Source organism: Ylistrum balloti, unplaced genomic scaffold (genome assembly GCF_031769215.1).
Source record: "Ylistrum balloti isolate Yb309-2 unplaced genomic scaffold, AGI_CSIRO_Ybal_v1 Utg370028, whole genome shotgun sequence".
Classification (NCBI taxonomy): Eukaryota; Metazoa; Mollusca; class Bivalvia; order Pectinida; family Pectinidae; genus Ylistrum; species Ylistrum balloti.
This window is the reverse complement of record NW_026782092.1, coordinates 591,529-612,479: the sequence shown is the minus strand read 5'-3', so window position 1 is coordinate 612,479 and position 20,951 is coordinate 591,529. Positions and strand designations below refer to the sequence as shown.

Below are 20,951 nucleotides of genomic sequence, written 5' to 3'. Positions count from 1 at the left end.
AGTTCTTCATGAGTACGCCTGGTGGTTCCGTTATTGCAAACCTCATTATTGTGCATTTTGGAAAGTGACGTAACATTGGTTGATTTCATGGATTGGTGTCGTCCTCCTCCCTGAGGCAAGTTTACAAGTTTTATTAATCACTCCAGACACACCATAAGTGTGTAACAGGAGGTAGAAGACGCAAGCTTATCCCACTGGGGCACTTGTCCGAATTATTCTGACGTTCTATCGATTTAATTTTTTATATATATATCGGTCTGGAGTCGATGGGCGTCGGACTAATGGACCATCTGCACATCGTCTTATTCTTTTTTTCTTTTTAATTTTGTTTGTTTTTTTTCCTAAAGAATATCCATGTTAATTCTATCGGTAATTTTTGCTTTCTTTTCATCGATACTTTTTGTAGGTAGGATTAAGATTTCATTTATTACCATATATTTCAGTTTTTATAATAACACATCAGTCTATACATTCTGTCCAGACATGCACAGTATAATTTTCTACGTGTATTGAGCGTTTTCACATAGTTTAATCATTCTTTAAGCAGCGCGTGAAAATGTCAAAATTACAAAGATCACAAACAAAAAAAAGTGGGCTGTGACGAATCTACCAATCAAAACACAAATTTTAATATTATACCGCTCACCTTTTGACCTTCGATATACAAAATAGTCCTATTCAAAAACCATTATATCGGTATGATTTAACCAACGAAGACCCACTACAATAAAACGTTGTACTATAATTATATGTTTATATTATAATATTAAGTCATAAGACAATATAAACAAAGAAATTTCTAATATGTTTTATCAATTGTTATGTGTTCGCTGCGCACCATTTTCCTGTACATGAGCTGTCAAAACACGCTTAGACCACGTTGTAGTCGGACGTGTCTGAAAACTCTCCTAAAAAATGGATTTCGTTCAAGAATCAAAGCCCAAAGTAATGTGGCAACCCGATGGAACGAAACAAACGAAGATGGATAAGCTTCGGAAAAATATAAATTCCAAGTACAATGTGGACTTACGTAAGTGATGCCATATCTAAGATTATTTATTTAACGTAGTACATATTTTTCTTCGGAGTGATCTCCCTTCTCACGTGCATGGTACTTGTGTTTCGGCTCCTGTCATGACAAACTTCCAAAACATGTTTACAAGTACTGTAGCAGACAATCCTCTAAATAGAACCAGGAAGCGATCAAAATAGAAACAAATGTATTGTTATTGTAATAACTTGTCAGCATGCGTCATTCAAATTAAAAGAATTTTAGTTCTTGTTGAGTTTTTAAAAATAATCTTGACTAATTGTTATTCTTACTATAAAAGATTCTAATCAGTTTACAAGCTATGAAGTGGTTCTGACAACATTATGGTTACGTTATATTGTCTAGCTGTGAGAAGTAGGGCAAAGTCGGATGTTCGTGCTTGGTATACGTTCCTTAATTTGGAAAGAAAGTTACAGAGCAACATTCACTATACTTAATGTAGAAGATCTGACACAAGTGTCAGTGCAATATATGTATTATTGTATTGTACAAAGAAATCAGATACTTGTTTGTTGCCTTTTCTGTAATGATATGCTAACAAAATATGAACAATGCAGGTGTTTGATTTAATAAATGGCTAAGCTATGTGAGCACAGGATAATTTCCATCACAAATATTCTATAACGCAGAACTACACTGGCGAGTAATTAATCCCTGTTTGTTAAAATTGTTATTGCAGTGCAACGGATTTAGAAACAATAATCAGTTTACATAAATAAGGAATAAGGAGTCTAAAACTTGATTTTCATTGATGTCAACACCTTCTTTGATTAAAGAATATCTAGTTAACCTCTTTGACAGTAATCTATTACTGCTTCTTTTATTCAAGACTACTTGGCAGAAAATCTAAGGTCATTTGTCTGAAATCTCGCTAAAAACGATACAGTAACGATACAAAATACAACTGCATGCAGCTTTTATACTCAAAAGTTAGTAAAGGTTTTTCAGATAATTAAAATGGGATTTTAGTAAGGCATTTTTTATTACAAGAACAATATATATACAGTGTATCAAATGACTTAAAAACACAAAATGAACATGAATTTCATTATCAAATTCAAAATTTTAAATACGTTAAAATGATTAAAATAATAAACTGCGTTCTGATGTTTTACTCCACGGATTGATATGATTTTGATTCGTAATATTGTGTATCATTTGGTGAATAATGTTTATTGTTTTTCCCTGCTAGAAAATTTATGTGTGAATTTATGCAGACATTAATTCAATCTCAATTTGCATGTGCTCTCTATATATACAGAAAAGCTAAAAGTGACATCGGCATACAGTTCAATATTAAGTTATTTATGTGCATTCATTCTGATATTCCAGATGCCATACACAAATGCAAACAGAGGTAAATGCAAACAGAAAACTATCCTAAATGCAAATGGACGTAAAAGTAGACTCAAATGGAAAACAATCCCAAACATAAATGCAAACAAGATACAGTCGACTACTCAGAACTTATATGACTCTAAAGGCATGAGATGCAAACACAAACAAAACGTTTTTATGAACGATAAACAGTTCATTGTCTGTAGCTAGAACAACTGATGTTCCTAGTCATTTTACAAATATTTTATTAAAACAGTTCTCCAAATGTTAGAAAAATATAGTTCATTTTTCCACAAAACAAATTCATTAAAAGTAATTTAAACAACAGGAATAATTAATGCAATGTTTGGTTTATCGATGCTCATGCATATTTGTTTTTGTGGTATTTGATTATTAAGAGGGGTTTGTGCCAATAGTAGACACATCTGTACTCTCATAATTACATTATATTGTATTGACATCTCCAGGCTGGTGCATATATTCAAAGCTTAAGGTAATTGATTTGCCAAGAACATATTTGTTTTTGCAGTAAACTGAACAGATTCTGCAGGAGAACCAATACATTCTCTCCTAGTCTCAAATTCAGAGTATTGGTAAATTACTCTTGGCAATGTTACTGTTGGTAATTCTTCTGGACAGCTTATGAAAAACATCAGCTTATTATATCAGGGATGAGTGTTTTGCTTGATAAATAGGTTCAATCTTCAAGTGATTTTTTTAATTACTTTCACATTCAAAATTTAAAAATTTGAAGTTAAAGATTGAAAAAATTATTAAATGGATATTTATAAAGGTGATGTCTCATTGAGTCTGATCACCACACGTCATATACAGACAAAACATTTTATATTTAAATGGCCAGAAACTTAAAATTAGAAATAGAAATTTCACTAGTTCTATATAGAGGTAGAAATCCATGGATTCAATTACGACCTTATTCACCTGATTTCATTTTGATGAAATAATACATTAATGTAACATTTCTGGAGGATTTATTGGACTTTTGAACTTGTAAATAATAATGAAGTTTAATTTGTGTTTAAAGTGACAGTCTGAAATGAGAAAATTTGGTTACCTCATACTAGTGGAACAAGAAATATGATATGAGGAGATGTATTTAGTGTCATGTTGTAAATTATGTTAGCTCTGGCAAGCTGTTATGAGTTCAAAAAACAGAGCATGTAATGCAAATAGTGTTACTTCGTGTTTACAAAGAAATATCACTGGCAATAACATGGCGGCAATAGTTTAAAAGGCCAAGCAATATCACTGATGTGTTTTTCAGGTCAAGACTTAATGAAAAAACAAAAGAGAACATACATGTAGGTATCAGGTTAATTGATGTGGAAACATTTTTGGGTTCTTTTTTCTTGTAAGATGTGTTTTTTGTTTTCACCAAAATCTGATGCAATTTTTCAAGTTTTGTTTGATCATGTGTACATTACCTGCTGAATAAGAGAGGAAACTTATCAATAATAAATCAATGCATCTTCTCAACCACATGTACAAGTCAATTTTAGCTACTGTACGGAACAACATTAACCTGACCTGTTAATGTTTTGGTACCCATCAGGGCTCTCAATCGGCCAGATTTTGGGCCGATATTCGGTCCCATTCCCAATGCAAAATAGTATCTTTTTTCCAATTTAGACCCCAAGTTTTCCCAATTCTAAGGAAAATGCTGCTATTTTTCCCAATTCTAAGGGCCCCAGGCCCCAGTCCCAAAATGGGGTGTGAGAGCCCTGCCCATGCAATAGTAAAAATAGCCCTCCCCCTGAATATTCTGGCTTATAGATGTTCATCCTCGATACTCGAGGAGTTACACTCTCTATTGACAGTATCATTCTCTACACCTCTGGAACATTTCATAGCAAAATTGTGGATAAGACGAGAAATTTGATTGTTGGATGTACATCAAACAAATCCCAAAGTCACATAATGGTGTGTTGTACTGGTTTTGAAGTTGGATGTCCTTCCTTTGTAATCTTTCGAGGAGAGTTTTTCAGTTTTTTCTCCTGAAGCCACCTCAAGACTTTTCAAGTAACTAGTAGCTTTGCTTTAGCTTTCATGGGATGGGCTTATAAATGGGTAGGAAATAGCTGGGACTTGTTTGAAATTTTACTGAACAGATGGATGGGCTTATTACCAGACATGGATTTGTTGCCATATAAATTTGATTGATTTTCAAAATAGAGGACCATGAGGAAAGTTAGAGACACCCACTGTTTTTGAAGGCTAAAATGATCTTTCTGTTACCTTAATCAATGTAATCAAATTAAGCACATTCTAACACCAAAATAATTGGACTCCATGCATGCAGACCTGAATGAGAAAGATTTCACTCTTGTTGTTTTATCTTAACAGAGACATACAGTGCTTTTCATCGATGGTCATGTGACCATTATGCTGAATTCTGGGAAGAAGTTTGGAATTTTACAGATATTATCCATTCAAAGCCTTATAACAAGGTAGGTACATGAGTTTGATATCGATTTTAAAACCTACCTCTGTAATTGTTTATTGTAAGTGTTACAAATATGTCGAAACAAAAAAAAAATAGATACGAATGTCCTGTATCATAATGGGTACTGTAAGGTTTTTTTATTCTGTTGATATTTGGGTATTATTATTCCACAAAGTCATATGTCCTCTGAATGATTATTATATAGGGATCATGGATACCATTTAATGCTGAAATTAGTGCAAATAAAAAACGGGGAAAAAAAGAGGAAAAATGAAATATGAGTCTCATGAAATCAGAATGTTCTTCATCAGGAAAATAGAGGAACTGCATGAGGTTAGATATCATAAGGCATTATTGAACAAGTTCAGTAATTTGATATGTCACTCTCATAAGGCTTGTGATATATGAAATTTTCTAATGAGTGTAATAAATTTCGTTCTACATTGGCATGAGTGTAAGATTCTGTTTATCATATTTCTGAAAACTAATCAAAATCTTTCAAATTAATTTCCTGTGTGAGACAGATTTTCTTTGATGTATTTTTTCATTACCAAGACAATCATGTGACAGTGTCAAGATGTGACTTGTTGGTGACATCATAAAAGAGTTATTAATTGTGTCATACTATATATATGACATGACCTTATGGCATGATGCAACAGGCCAGTTATGTGATAGAAGGTATTAAGACAATTAATTTGAAGATTGTTGTTTTCTATGGCAATTCTTACAGGTTGTGGATACAAGTAAAGGTATTTCAGAAAATCCGGAATGGTTTGAAGGAGCGAGATTAAATTTTGCCGAAAATCTTCTGCGTTACAATGATGACAGGACTGCCATCTATTCTACAGGTGATCATAGTTCACCTGCCAAGCTTTTACAGTTTAAAGATCAGAGAGGAGTTCCTGTAAGAGAAATGCAAAAATGATTAAAAGAAAGGAAATTACACCACTGCATGGATGACTACCATCGTTCATTCACAATTTTGTTTCTACTCATTTTCTTTTCAACGAATACAGATAAAGTACTGTGATTTGGTTTATGATTGTATGATAAGGAGAAAGAGATTTAATGTAGTTATCAATAATTGATGTTTTCCAAGGTTATTGTAATTGAAGTTTCAAGAATCATTATGAAAATTTTCACAAAAATTGTAAGATCAATATTTTAGAGCCTTGTCAAATTCCAGTGGGAATTACAAAAAAGTAATCTGTCGGCAGAATTTATCAGTTTTATTTGAGATTCTTAACCATATGTTCTGCAGGCAGGACTTCAACTTCATGAGTCATGAGTACACCTCCCAGAGCCAATAACAATAATCATGCCTGTCGAGGGCATTCTTGTCATCCAGATATATCTAGTTATCAGCAATACAACCTGAGGACCTTTAGATTTAGTCCTTGTGATGTCACTTCAAATCTTACGAAGTGAATATAGAAGTGTTGCTTCAAATGGTATCAAGATTTTCTGAGACATTTTGATTTCTGTATTTATCACAGGTGAAGGAAGAAAAAGTAAGAAAAAAGATGAAGAAATCAAAACAAAAACCTTCCGAGAAGTGCGAGAGTCAGTCGCGGTATACGCTGCTGCCCTGAGAAGACTTGGTGTGGAAAAAGGGGACCGTGTTGTGGGTAAGGGTACAGATGTTGTTGATGTAAAGACAAGATAATTACAACACATCACAGATAAGACAGGCATTGTTTATGGTAGACCAGATTAGTAAGTTCCAGATAAGGAGGTACCACTAGAAACCAGATGGCAAAATGTTTATAAGGATATATACAAAGTCTTGCTTGTGCTAAATGGGTTTTAATACATACTACACATTCAGGAACTGATCTATCATAAAAAATCACAAAGTGTGTGTTATTTAAGAAAAGTGTCAAGAAACATGAAGTTTCTTAGTGCATGATGGAATTATTTTTAATGCCATTGTATTTTAAGATTGAATATTTGAATAAATGTAACAGATGTGATTATTTCAGTGCCTCCACTAGGATTCCAACCCAGGACCTCTGGTTTATTACTCTGAGACTCAACCAATCAAACTCCAGAGATTTCTCTAGTAAAGCAATATATTGTTGCTAGTATTTACAAAAATGAAGATTAGAAACAGACGTAAACTACTTTATAAATGTGTTGTAGGTTACATCCCCAACTGTACAGAGGCTGTCGAGGCTATGTTAGCTACAGCCAGTATAGGGGCTGTATGGAGTTCCACTTCCCCAGACTTTGGTGTACAGGTAACCTTTAGAAGATAAGTCATGTATGGTCTGATTATTAAAAATAGTGTTTACATGACAATAAGCCCAGTATGTAAATAAGCACATATATAGTTCTTCAGTAGAATTATAAACAAAATTTTGTTTATTAAAAAGAACAATGGGAATTAAGGGTTGTCTAGATGATACTGTTGGGGTGAATGATAAAATAGATCAATAACATTTGGTTTTAAAGTGCCATTCAAGTATTTAATGTCAACAATCAAAGTTTTGAATGCTGTAATCAAAGATTTGTACTCATAAAGATATTTGATGAAACATCTTTTTGCTATTTCATTTATATATACCAGTAGCTAAAAAACGGTACAGATAGAAAAACCCTAAAAGCCTTCACTTGGAATGATTATGAATTGAAAGAATTAAACTTTATATTGTAACTCAGCTGAAAGGAGGCAACTAGAAGCAAACACAACATTTAAACTGAAAAGTTTTTTCACTTTTTCAGGGAGTTCTTGACAGGTTTTCACAGATACGTCCAAAGATAATTTTCAGTGTGAATGCGGTGTGGTACAATGGTAAGGTACATCGTCACCTAGACAAACTACAACAGGTTGTTCAAGGTTTACCAGATCTGGAAAAGGTCGTTGTGGTACCCTTCGTGCCTGATGCAGACTGTGATATTTCTGAGGTTTCCAACAGGTGAGTCTTTGGTATAGCAACTAGGGTTATTTACCTTCATACATAATGTGTCATTTATGTTGACAACTTATTGAACTCACCAACAAGTAGATCTTCCATTTTATTATCTTTTCCGATCTGTATTAAGTGCTGGAACATCCTTTTTCTTTATCCCATTAATAGAATATTAGGGATGAAATAGGGGGATTTCAACCTTAGGGGAAAGAATTTTAAGTTTCCTCGATGTGACCTTTAGAAGACATCGCCATGTTTGATTTATTTGTTTTTGCTTTGTTGTAGTTGTATGTTATCAGAATTCCTGAACAAATCTGACGACCAGGTGCCAGAGCTAACTTTTGAACAAGTCCCATTTAACCATCCATTATTCATCATGTATTCGTCAGGCACCACTGGAGTACCCAAGTGTATGGTGCACTCAGTCGGGGTATGTAAAGGAGTGTTGAGAAATGAGACATAAAGTGCTATAAAATCATATTTCATGGGGCTTGATTTTCATAGTTTTTCAAAAAAAAAAAAAAAAGCTGATTTCTTGGACACTTGATTTTGTAGATAAATATAGCTACACTAAATCTACTTGTACTAATTTTGATAGTTTGTGGACATGCATGGATTTAGAGTACTAAGGAATACAACAAAAATAAAAAAAAAACATGAAAGTTAAGTGTTTTACAAAAAATTATCAAATTCTCTATGATACAAATGGATAGGTCTCGGGAGAGGATTCCTCTCCCTTCTGTGCCTAATCTGTGCATGAATGGATAAAGGATTGTGGCTTTTAAGGGAATGTGGCTGTGCATGTGACTACAAGTAATCTCGAGATTCATGCTCATGTAGTCACGGGTGCTTGATGAGCTTACATTCCTCTCTCGCTCAAGTATTATGTAAACATGCACACATGGACAGGTCAGACCAGGAGCGTGTATTGAGTACAAATTACAGATAGACACACAGTATACTTATACCTCATGTTTGATACTTTGAGAGCTCAGCACATCCTGTCTTAAAGATAGCTTTACCACAGATTGTCTTCAAACTTCAGATTATAATGGATCTGATTTATAAGAATTATTTTGTGTAAAATAATATTTTGATGTAGAACGTTGGGACAATGCTTATTAACCTGTTTGTATTTAAGCTGCCAGTATAGTACTAACTTCCCTTTATGTTTGAGATAGATTTATGTATGTATTAATTCTGTCATTTCAGGGAACATTACTAAAACACATGGAGGAACACATCATACAAAGTGACATGTCCCGTGATGACGTCATGCTCTACTACTCAACAGTATGTGTGTTACCTGCTTGATAGAAATTTTCTGCTCTTCCCCTCCCCCTCTCCCACAACCCCCTCACTTAAGAAAGGAATGGTCAAACATTTATAGAAAGGTCACCTGTCTTTTTTCTGCTTCCTTGATAGGCCTGTATAGACAGGCTTGACTTTATATGGTAATCACTTGACAATTTGTTAATTAATCAAAACAATTTCTTCAGAATCAATTGACAGAAATAAGACAGGTGCAATATTTAATGATTTTAAACCACTTAATGCCCTATTTTACGAAAGGTTATCGCTGAAAACTTATTGTAATGCAGAAATCATACAAAAACTAGGTGATGAGAAAGAATTTTTTTTTTTGAAACAATAAATATTACCCATTAAAATATCAAAATGAATACATCAGTGACGCTACATAATTATTGACCTTTTAATTTGCTAATTAGTGATGTTTACCTGTGCTACAGGTAGGCTGGATGATGTGGAACTGGCTGGTGTCTGTACTTGCTGTAGGAGCAGCTATTGTGTTATATGATGGCTCACCATTAGTGCCACATGCTAACATCCTCTGGGATATTGTTGATGAAGTGGGGTAGGTTGTTCACTGTATACCTTAGTGCTTAAACTTTGGCTGTAAAATGATATATTTGCAGGGTTTTCAGAAATAATACCGTCTTGTGGACAATTCTTGAATAAGTATAGCTCAATAATTCTACTTATTTTAGCAGTTCATGGACATACATGTTTCTATTTATGAATTAAGATTACCTATGCAATCAATGAAAGTAAATCCCACACAAAAATGACTGATTTAACATTAGAAAAGTGGAGGATTGATCACCATCATTGTTTACATATTAGGTAACTCTGTATTAGTAAGTACTGTCAAGAACCATAATATGCTTAAACTAAAATCTTTGTAATACAAACTCAAACAGAAATACACAATGTGTGAAGTCAGTATACACGCATATCTGTTCAGGTGTTCCCAAAACCTGGGGGAAAAAAGTTTGATTGAAATGTTTGAAACAAGTGATGTGTATTTTGCTTTGAAAAATTGGATATTTTGAGAAACAATCATATTTAAGAAGATTATTTCATAAAATAAAGGGTATTGTCTTTAACATTTAATATGTTATACTGATCTTATATTGATTTGTAAGTGTTTGTTCTACAGGGTGACATTTCTTGGTAGTAGTGCTAAGTGGCTGGCTGTCATGGAGGATAAGGGTCTCACACCAGGTCAGTTTGGTCTTTACTTCTCTCCAGAAGCCTCTTTGGTAGAGATTTCTCTGTAATCTTGTGTGCAGATATCGTCCAGGCATACAAATATTCCCAAAATGTCGGAGACTATATGTTACATGCTTTATACTTGATATCATCTTTCACCTCACAAGTGCTCTGGCTGTGGAAGTAATGATGACAGGTGGAAAAATTGCAAAAACATTCCTAGGTTCTTTAACAAAATTGTATTAGATATCTTGGTTTTTTAGGCAAGGGATTAAACTTTGATGAATTGATTGGAAGCTTAAAACAGAAAAAAGATAAGAAATCAGAAATCATTATTAGATTACTGTAAAAGAACTTTGTACCAGCAAGATCATTTTATTTGTAGGTTGCACACACAAATTGACATCCTTGAAGGCAATCCTGTCGACAGGCTCCCCACTGAAGCCCCAGAGTTATGACTATGTGTACAAAGATATTAAAAAAGATCTTCTCTTAGCGTCCATATCTGGGGGCACAGACATCATTGCCTGTTTTATGGGACAGAACTGGACTGTGCCTGTCTATCGTGGTGAAGTCCAGGGTTTTGTACTTGGCTGTGATATGGAGGCATGGGATGACGCAGGTGAGTCAGCATAACTTCTAGTACAACATTAGTTTTGAACAAATTAAAGCAATAGTTGTTTACTGTAAATCACTTAGATTATATTTCCTGATCTTACCTTTTCAGACATATTTGCGAATACATGATTTTGGGAACTCTGATTTTGAAATGACATAAAATTTGCAAGTGATTAGCTATTAGTGACCAGAACACTTCAAGACTTGGTATCGGTATCCAAACCAACATGATGCCGTCCAAGGTTATTTTTGTACAAATAACTTGAATGCGTGTTTGGCTCTCTTTGTGCATTGATACAAAAATAAATCCCACACGAAATTTAAGTGATTAAGGACATATAGAAACTGCAATTAGCACAATGATATTTTAGCCCAGTACCATTAGTGCCTTAACAATATCATGAGTAATTGTAACTAACACCTACATGAGGTTAGTGTTAAAAGTAAGTCATTTATAATATATGTATGATGCTTCATAACCTCATTTCTTCCGTGTTTTTAACCTACAGGTAAGCCAGTTTACAATGAGAGTGGAGAACTGGTGTGCCGAACCCCATTCCCGTCCATGCCTGTTTTCTTCTGGAATGATCCAGATGGTACGAAGTACCAGAAGGCCTACTTCAGCCTACACAAAAGTAAGTGGATAACAAGCTGGAGGCTGTATATATTCTTCATAGGTTATTCAGCAATTGAGAAATTATAACACACAAAAATTTCTTTACTGTGGTGATAGAAGAAGTGGCTGTTCACAGATGTGCTCACTGAAATGTTTCATAAAAGTTTGAAAGATTCATAGCCTCTGCTCTGAAAATATTGTAATTTTCTGTTTCATTGTTCAAGTGCAGAGATATCTAGAAAACAAAATTGGTGAAGAAAAAGATACTGTAAAATCGTATATATTTCATGTGCCCTAATTTTCATGGCTTTTTTTAAAATTGCTACTTCATGGACATTTGATTTCATTGATAAATATAACTCTATAAATATATATTTTAACAGTTTGTGTATATGTGGGTTTGTGATTAAAAATACCAATGAAATCAGTGAAAATAAATCCTCCACCAAAAAAATAGTAATTTTGCAGTATTCCATTTTTTTAAAAAAAAACTTTATTTCAATTTTTGAAAACCTTGCAAATTTGAACCATGAGGTAAAATTTTTTTGCAGTAATATATGATCTTTTTAAAACTAATCTGATATATCTGGAAAATATTGTATTTACTTGTTGAGAAAACATTATCTGGACTTATTACTGACCAATGAAACACCATAAAATGTTGGTAATTCTAATGATCACCAGTTGATGAATTTTGGGTTATTACCAGGCATCATCATGTTGCTGGTTTTGGATAAACATTTTGGAGGATGCACAAAAGAGGTTGAACCTTGGGCAACACTATTATAGGAACAATCAGGATTTAACTGAATTATAACGGCCTCGTAATGTGGGGATAACAAGATCAAATAGCTAGAATATTGTTACAACTTTAACCAACAATTTAGGTATCCAAGTCTTGTGTGATTTCATTAGAAGTATAAAATATCCTGTCACAGTTTGGAACTCCATAGATGAAATCAAGCACAATGCGTTCTGAATGTAGCTATTGTGGCTAAATGTTATATGGTGTTGTTGATGAATTTTCTCTTCTCTCGGTGGTTTCTGATTGACAAAACACCTAGGATTTGTATGAGAAATAGCCTTTAGCAAATGTAGAACGTGAAGAGATCATTACACAACACTGTTTAATTGATAAATTTGTCTCTCTAGATGTTTGGGCCCATGGAGACTTTTGTAGTATCAACAAGGAGACGGGAGGTATCATCATGCTGGGGCGTAGGTAAGAACATTTTGAACATCAAAAACTATTTTATAAGTAGTGTCCCGCATGAATTTTTTTCAAGTTTCAAATCAAATTTGTTCTGCCTTATCAGCCAGGTAAAAATCTTTTATTGTTTTAACACCTGTGTTATATGTGTTGATACTTAGTAAAAAGGAAAAAGAATTTGCAGAAACTCGTGGCAAGAGATTAGAAATTGTCTTTTGGAATGATTAAGATATGTAATATGTCATGTAGGGTTATTGTGATTGAAAATGAAATATTGAAATTTTGTGTTTTAGTGATGGTGTTCTTAATCCAAATGGGGTTCGGTTTGGTAGTGCTGAAATCTACAATGTTGGTAAGATATTGTTTTATGCTTGTACCATTTACACTTAGTCTTTCCTAACATAAGTGTCAATTAATAATAATAATAATAATAATAATAATAGGCTTTATTTTCATTCGATTACACATTGAGTCAAAGACTCTTCTCACATGTGGTCGAAAATATAAAATATACAATATTTACCGCAAAAATTATTTATTTATTATTTATGATGTACTTGTGAATATTGTGTCTTTTACCTCATCATGAATACTTTCAAATTCTGTGAAGGATTCTATGCTGTTGGAAAGCAGTAAACAAAGCACCAAGCTTCTCACCATGGTTACAATGGTCAGAAGATATGAAGTAACACAAAGTTAAAAGAGCATCCTTTACTCGGTTTTAAAGTCCATGTATTAACTCAACTAAATAGATTGTTATGTTGCTTAATGTATACTGAACTGACAGCAAGGGACTATGAAGCAAGTTCAATTTGGAGACTGACCAGAAGTCAGTTACAGCTATCAGGACAATAGGGAATGGCATGAATTCCCAATCCACCAGTCTATATAAACATACACACTGGCAGGGCAGGAAGTTTGTTGTCATGAGTTCTGTGAATTCATTAGAGAGAACTTTCTCAAATTGCACATGTATATTTTCATAAACCATCAGTTAGGCAGTTTCAGAATCCATCCATCCAGAATAAAAAAATTAAGATTAAGCTACACTGTAGAATACATCTCTCTTGATTTTTGTTTATCTTCTTAACACAAAAATTCAAGTACTAAAAATGGAAGTTGCAGTCTAATGTTAACAATTATGAAAAACTAATGAGATTTTGCTGTGAATACATTGTTTTGTATTTGTGTTTGTTATAGTCGAGTCTTTCAAGGAAATAGATGACAGTGTGTGTGTAGCACAGAGGAAGGCAGATATGTCAGAGGAACGGGTTGTTTTATTTGTCAAGATGGCCAAGGAGGGAGTATTTAATAAGGAACTAGTTGCGAGCATCAGAACACGGATACGTGCCGAGCTATCGGCACGACACATGCCAGCAATTGTTCTAGAAACACTAGCTATCCCTGTAAGTTGTGGAGATTGTTCTTACTTGGGCAGTAATATGTATCTGTAATTGCCCCCTGCCTAATCCTGTTATGCATTCTTCAATATTTTCTCTGGAAATTTTCTCTTCTTAAATACAGTTTGAAGAACTTGTCTTATCTTGACCCTGTATACTATACAATCATTAATGTTCCCGGAGTTTTATTTTTGTTTCATTTTAGGTTTACATTTATACTCTTATACACAAATACATATGTCTATGAAATGATAAGATAAAGATTGACACAAACTTTAGTACCATTCTATTAAGTATGAGTTATCCATGAAATTAGGTGGCAGCTAACATGCTTACTTTTGTAAAAGTAGTAAGTTTTAGCCACATGAATATATATGAGGAAACTGCTGTTTCTGATGCTTGTGTACTGATGTATGAATCAGTTTTTCTGTAAATTTCCATGAAAAATAATTATCTACAAACAATGCTTAGCAAATTCTTACAAAGTTTTCAAACAATTCTTGATCTTGAAACCCCCAAATAATGTTGAGTCATTTCAGGATATTATTTTGTTTAAAATTATTTTTTCTTCTTGGTCATAGTACACATTATTTAGGCCACACTGCTTTCATTTTATTTTATTATTTAATATGGAGTTGGAGTTTAGAATTTGTGTTTTGTGTGCAGAGTTTAATTGTGGAAGAAAAAAAAAATAAAACTGTATATTTAACTTTCTTCAGTTTTCACAATTCGAATTTGTACACTAGAGAATGAATTGCCTTTCTTTGTTTACACAGTACACCATCAGTGGAAAGAAAGTGGAGGTAGCTGTAAGAAGAGCCATCCATGGTCAGCCAGTTCCCCAACAGGGGGCACTGTCAAACCCAGACTGCTTACAAGCCTACTATAACCTTGAGGAACTACAGGGATTCTAAAATACAAAGAATGAGCTTAGACTTTTGATTGACTCTTTTAATCATTACCAATTCTTGCTGAATGGAAGTGATTTAGTGTCATTACTAATATCTACACAGGAGCGTCAGTATTACGATATTTATCCTTCAGTAAGCCTGGGCCGAGGAACAAACAGGAAATTTTGAACTCCTATTCAAAAGGTCAGGAGTAGGACAATGGTTTAACATCTGTTGGTATTTTCACATTGCAATAGATATGGATGGATTTATGACCAGAAAAAGCCTTTTATTAAATGTCAGAACAAACTTATTGTCACATGTTCAAGATCGCTTCTCAGGGATCCATGCAACAGTGACATATTAATGCAGGGACTAGACTTGAGAGCTGTTGGAGGCTTATCTGGTGATACTTAAGCATTTTTCACCGAGGCATGAAGTCATCAAGTCCCTCTCCTCCTCTCTTCACAGTTGTTGTTTAATCTTGTCTGCCTATGCCCTATTCATTTCCAGCTATATATAGTCTAGAGTTAATTTGGCACTGACTGACTGACCACAGCCATTTTGTCAGCCAATGAGAAGTGAAGCTCATTTTGTAACAAAACTAATATAGGTAAATTGCAATGATTTATCTTCAAAATTACAAGTGTTGAGAAAATTTCTCAGCTTTTTTATGCTATTGACTTAGAAACAATTTTCTTCATATCTGCTGAAAGTGGCATGCAATGGAGTATAAGTGTGTGAGACAGTGAACCACATAAATAATTTCAATGTTGCTATATTTTCAATTTCAGTTTATTTTTTAACAGCATTTCAAAGGAAACAAAGTCTGCAATATAAACGTGGTAAATATATCTTACATACAGAAACCATGCACAAACTGCATAAGATAAGTATGTACAATTGTATAGTAAATTGCTTGACAGCCAATGGGTACCAAGAATGGATAAAAGTTCGCAGAGTCCTTTCTTGTTCTGAATCTGACATAGATTAGAGTGACAGTGGTAGATTGTTGACGATTTTCTCAATATCGAGGTTTGGTTATGACTGACCCTCTATGATGAGCTCAGTTTTACTGTTTATTCAGTGTTACATATTTTTATTGTTGTGTCAACATTCCAATGTTATTAGTTTTGCTTATAAATGTATTTTTGTTTGTTTTTATCATCAGAGGACGTAATTAATTTTTTTTTCAAATGCTTCTCCCAATGCCATGCTTGTGTTTACCATGTAATGCCGATCAGGGAGCGTCTCTACTGGTATTACTTAGTAGAATTATGACATATCTGTGTGTCAAGGGGCACTTTGACATAACATTTGACTGCTTGGACAAGCTTATCTCCTTCATGAAACAGCTCTTCCCTTGACAATTCTTTCCAATACCTACTATGTAAATATGCATTTTATTTACACATTTATTTATGCAAAATGTCTTTGACATGTCTTTTGCTTGTTTCAAAATCAAAATGATTTTACTTTGTAATAAGTTTATCAAAATGCTTATAAACTTAATTGTGTAGTTGTATTTCTTCTGAACCCAAACAAGTACTGCATTACAGGCATTGTTGGCATGCACAAGAAAGTTCAAGTTATTCTTAGTGGAAAGTTTCTAGGCAGAGATCTATGTAATTATTTCATCTCAATAGACAATGTGTTTGCTTTAATAACTGTTTATAACAAGTGTATTTTTTTATCAACTCATTCTTGTTAAGTACCAATTCTCATTAAGGGTCACAAATAAACAATCTGATGTCCGAGCCGAAACAGATAACTAATAATAACACCACCAAGGAATGTCATTTGTATTTACCTTCCTTGATGGGGCTCAATTGAATACTGTTAGGTATCCATTTTTTATTCCTTCATGACTCGATCGACGACTGAAGACAACCAGGACGTTGGTCTCTCCCACTTTGTTAGGGTTTTTATTATTGAACAATTTGTTCTGTCCACAAGATCTCAATATTTCAGTACACAACAATACTTCAATATTTACAAAATTCTGTATAAAAATGGCAAGTCATGTTTAAATAAATAAGTCATCCCTGAAGTATTGGCCAGCTTTGGTTGACAAACCATTCTATAACTAGTATTGAAAGGAATCATTTATCAACTTCTCCATGACTTAAAGAATTACCATTCTTGAAATAACTGTTGATTGTATCAGGTGTGCTGTGAAAAAAAACTGGTCTTCATATACAAAATTTCCTCTTATGTTATTGTATCATTGGTAGAAGTTGCGATAGTCTTAAGAACTATTTTATAATGTATCATTTTTTGTTGTTTGTTGGGTGTTTCATATAGGGAAATATAATCAGATAAGGAAAGAATGTGATTTTAGCTGCAGTGTTCTAACTCTCGCTCACAAAATTGTCTTATATCCCCTGGACTGGATATATTTGAAGTTGATCATAAAGTTAGACAGGAAAAATGGGCAATGATTATATAGTCACCTTCCCCACACTGATCTTTCTCAAATTTAGTCACCTCTTCAACAGAAGGAAATGATATGTGGAATGATGTCCTCTTTAAATTAGCAAGAAAACTTCAATACCGATCCCTCTCAATTCTGAATATCAAGCTGATTTTTGTTCCGAAATGGTTAAAAATATGCATGTAGTATAATTTGTTTCTCATAAATTTGTAACTGCGAACTTGTGATGTGGAAATATAAAGTAGTCACATAATCAAGTGGTTTTACATTATGATAATACACAATTCTATTTGGAATGGAGTCAGGAAAAGTCTGTCACATTTGAAATAGTCCTTATTCAGGAATTACAAGGATACACTTGTAATTTGTGGGCGTAGTTTGCTTTAACTAGTGTAGTTTAGTATATACAGAGGGCTATTAAGAGGGTTAATTGGTGAGTGGCAGTTAAATTTCCTTTTTTTAACTTATCATTTGTCTCATGTTACTTGTGTATGACAATCAGTACTTATAAATTGTAAAATTGTTTTTGTGTTATCAGTATGATATAGATTGGTGACATTAACTGATGTGTGACTGTTGAAAAATGGTAGATTCCAGGATATTTACAAAAAACTGATATCACAAGTCAAAGATCAAATATTTATTCACTGACCTGTTTTCTGTATTTTTTTTATGTATACGTGTGTACATGTGGTATCACTACACAATTTGTTTTGTGTTACAGTATTCTTAGAGTAAAGGTCATGACCTTTTTTTCAATATGATACCAATGACAGAAATACTTTCTTTTGTTTGTAATATTTCATTTAATGTTTCATGGATGATGTTTTAAGAAATGTTCGCAGACATATCAGTAACCATAAATTGGTTGATATTAAAACTGCAACCACTTCAATCAGACTATTAAATTACGGTTCTGAACAACGGTATATACTTACCCAGGGGGTTAGAATGGACAAAAATCATGTATAACATGAGTTAGCCTATCATTATTACAAAGTGCATTTGTTTTACACATAATATATTTTTATTTACATGTTACTTAAATGTACATGCTGAACATTAAAATATCTTGCAATATTTTTATTCATGAGGGTGAGATTAATAATAAAAAATGAAAGTTTTAGTTCTGGTGTTTTATTTTTTGAAAGAGAAATGTTATGTATATCTTGTACCTCATCTATGAGATTGCAGTCCATTTTTTTCAGATGTACTCAAAAAACTGCTTCATAACCAAAGACATGTTTACTCATACTCATTTACCCTTTTAAGCTCACTTCAACACAACTTACATAGTTGATGTTTATAAAAGAAAATGCTGACATATCTAAAGAACAGGACCAGGAGTTCTGGAAGACATCTTTACTTCATCCATGTCACCCACAAATCTTTGTCAGTCCAACAAAGAAATCTTAATCCCATCTGGGAACAAAACTAACAACAGAGCCACCTCAGATATAAACTGAGAATGCCTAAATAGCACCAGTATTGTGGAGACTAGGTTTTATTTTGGCTGTCACAACAAGTAGCATGCTGCAATGTTGGTCCATCAAAATTATTTAAGCAGGTTCTGACTCCTTCCTTGATAACAAGAATTCGATGGATTACTGGAATGACTGGGTACCAAATTTATCTAAATGAATTACCTAGATTATATGAAAGGTTAACATAATCAAAGGTGTTCAATTTTCCTTTAAAAGACATATTTTCATATATCAGGAAGTCCAGGGTCATGATACTTATAGGCTTAGGACATGGTAAGAAGGAAAGCTGATGTATATATTATTGTATAACTGCATTCTATCCCATGTGCTTAAACGTTTAAACGACTAGGTCTCAATGCGGTAATTAGTTTACTAAATACCAGAGATATTGATTGTGCTTTTAGTTAAACAGTTCTTAACTACCTAACTGATCAGTCATACTGTAGTATCCCTGTGAGACATGGAAACGTAGTGTAACCAACACTAAAGAAATCAATCATTTTATAAATTTATCCTTCATTTTGACATGATCATGTCACTCCGTGTTTAAGTCAATAATCCTTATTTCACAGTTAAGAGACAGAAAATTTGACCTTGACCTTTGAATATGCCCTTACTCATTTTGTTCTGATCAAATCTGCTTAAGAATGGTATAACAAAACATTAACAAATTAAACATTTAATGACCTTCACCTTTGACTCAGTGACTTTGACAATTACTCCTGATTTAAATGTACTTGTCTATTAATTTGGATCAAATATGATTCATAATATGTATACCAGTATACTTTTAAAATTTTACCTTGACGTCTGACCTGGTGACCTTGACTGATGGTCAGATGACTTGTCATTTGATTACTGTCAATTTTCTTTCATAATGCCATATCAAAATATTCATTATAAAAAAAGATTTTGTAAAATTGTATGTTAGAAAGCGGTGACCTTCAGCTGATGGTCACTGTGACTAAACTATTCATGTTGGTAATAATAAACTTTCAGCACATCTTATTTTTTTTCTTTGAGTTGACGAGTCTAGTGAGCTTATTTTAGTGTACTGCAAATAGCCTGTTGGTAATGACGACGAGTACAGCCACACTCTAAGGTGTGGACAATAACATTCCAAAAACATGTTGCATTACTTTCAACCTTGACATCGTAGTGAATGTCGGGTTGACCCAGTTTAATTCAGTATAACAAACTCGTTTGGATACAATGTTTCTTGTTCAATGGAATATTATCGGTGAAAAAATAGTACGCTAGGTTTGTGTGTAACAAACAAACAAACAATACAAACCCAAACCAAATAAAATGCTGATTACTCAAATAAATATTAGCGGAAAAAGAAACTGTGCATGGGTATAATAAGCTATAACTGAGGAGGTATATAAGAAATCGGAAAAAATATCAACGAGGTCTTATCGGACCTTTATTAACACCAGCTCAATTCATATGGTTATCGCATCAACAGCGTCTTATATAGAGATCAGTTTTCACAGATGTTCTCGAAACAAACTTCAGCTAAAGCCGTGTATGCCCATCATTTGAATCGATGCATGCTTTACAGCACTGATGCGACAAGTGTGCTGAAAATTCCTGGGGAACACCATTCCATATATTCACAAGCGGAAACGACGATGCATGTCATTCCACACGTGTTCTTTAGGCGACATATCCAGTGACGTGCGGGCGAGCGTTAACCTGAAGCAGCGTGGCGTTACGTTGCTGGACAAATGGAAGGACGTGAGGCCGGATGAATGCGTCACGGCCAGACAGACAAACTACATACGTAACTCATGCACTGACCAGTGTAAATCACGGAGAGGCATACACAACTCACATGTGTAACGTTCCAAGCTTTAGTTAAGGAAATTGAACAATGCATGAACATTTTACACACTGGCTGTTTTTTCCGCTGGTATGTATAGCTTGGCGGCAAAAGAATTTCGAACTCGCAGAAAAGAAGGCACACTGCCTCCAGATTGAATGTGCATACCGATCATGTTTTCCAGACAGAAAA

At 33.7% G+C, this 20,951-nt stretch overlaps 1 protein-coding gene across 1 annotated transcript; it reads left to right on the top strand.

Moving 5' to 3' along the window:
- The first annotated feature begins 915 nt into the window (after positions 1–915).
- On the top strand, positions 916–16,076 carry LOC132548798 (acetoacetyl-CoA synthetase-like). The gene is made up of 16 exons (XM_060212691.1): positions 916–1,030; positions 4,754–4,857; positions 5,587–5,704; positions 6,353–6,484; positions 6,999–7,096; positions 7,581–7,774; positions 8,054–8,198; positions 8,981–9,061; positions 9,520–9,644; positions 10,230–10,294; positions 10,668–10,904; positions 11,410–11,535; positions 12,669–12,738; positions 13,020–13,078; positions 13,927–14,132; positions 14,903–16,076. The coding sequence occupies exons 1-16, from the start codon at positions 916–918 to the stop codon at positions 15,038–15,040; spliced, it is 2,013 nt and encodes a 670-aa protein (XP_060068674.1). The 3' UTR covers positions 15,041–16,076.
- The last annotated feature ends 4,875 nt before the right edge of the window (positions 16,077–20,951 follow it).

Excerpts from the sequence above, each read along its gene's own strand:
- LOC132548798 (XM_060212691.1), top strand. The coding sequence starts at position 916 with ATGGATTTCGTTCAAGAATCAAAGCCCAAAGTAATGTGGCAACCCGAT. Across the intron at positions 6,485-6,998 it reads AAAAGGGGACCGTGTTGTGG|GTTACATCCCCAACTGTACA; the intron begins GTAAGGGTACAG and ends AATGTGTTGTAG. Across the intron at positions 10,295-10,667 it reads GGATAAGGGTCTCACACCAG|GTTGCACACACAAATTGACA; the intron begins GTCAGTTTGGTC and ends TTTTATTTGTAG.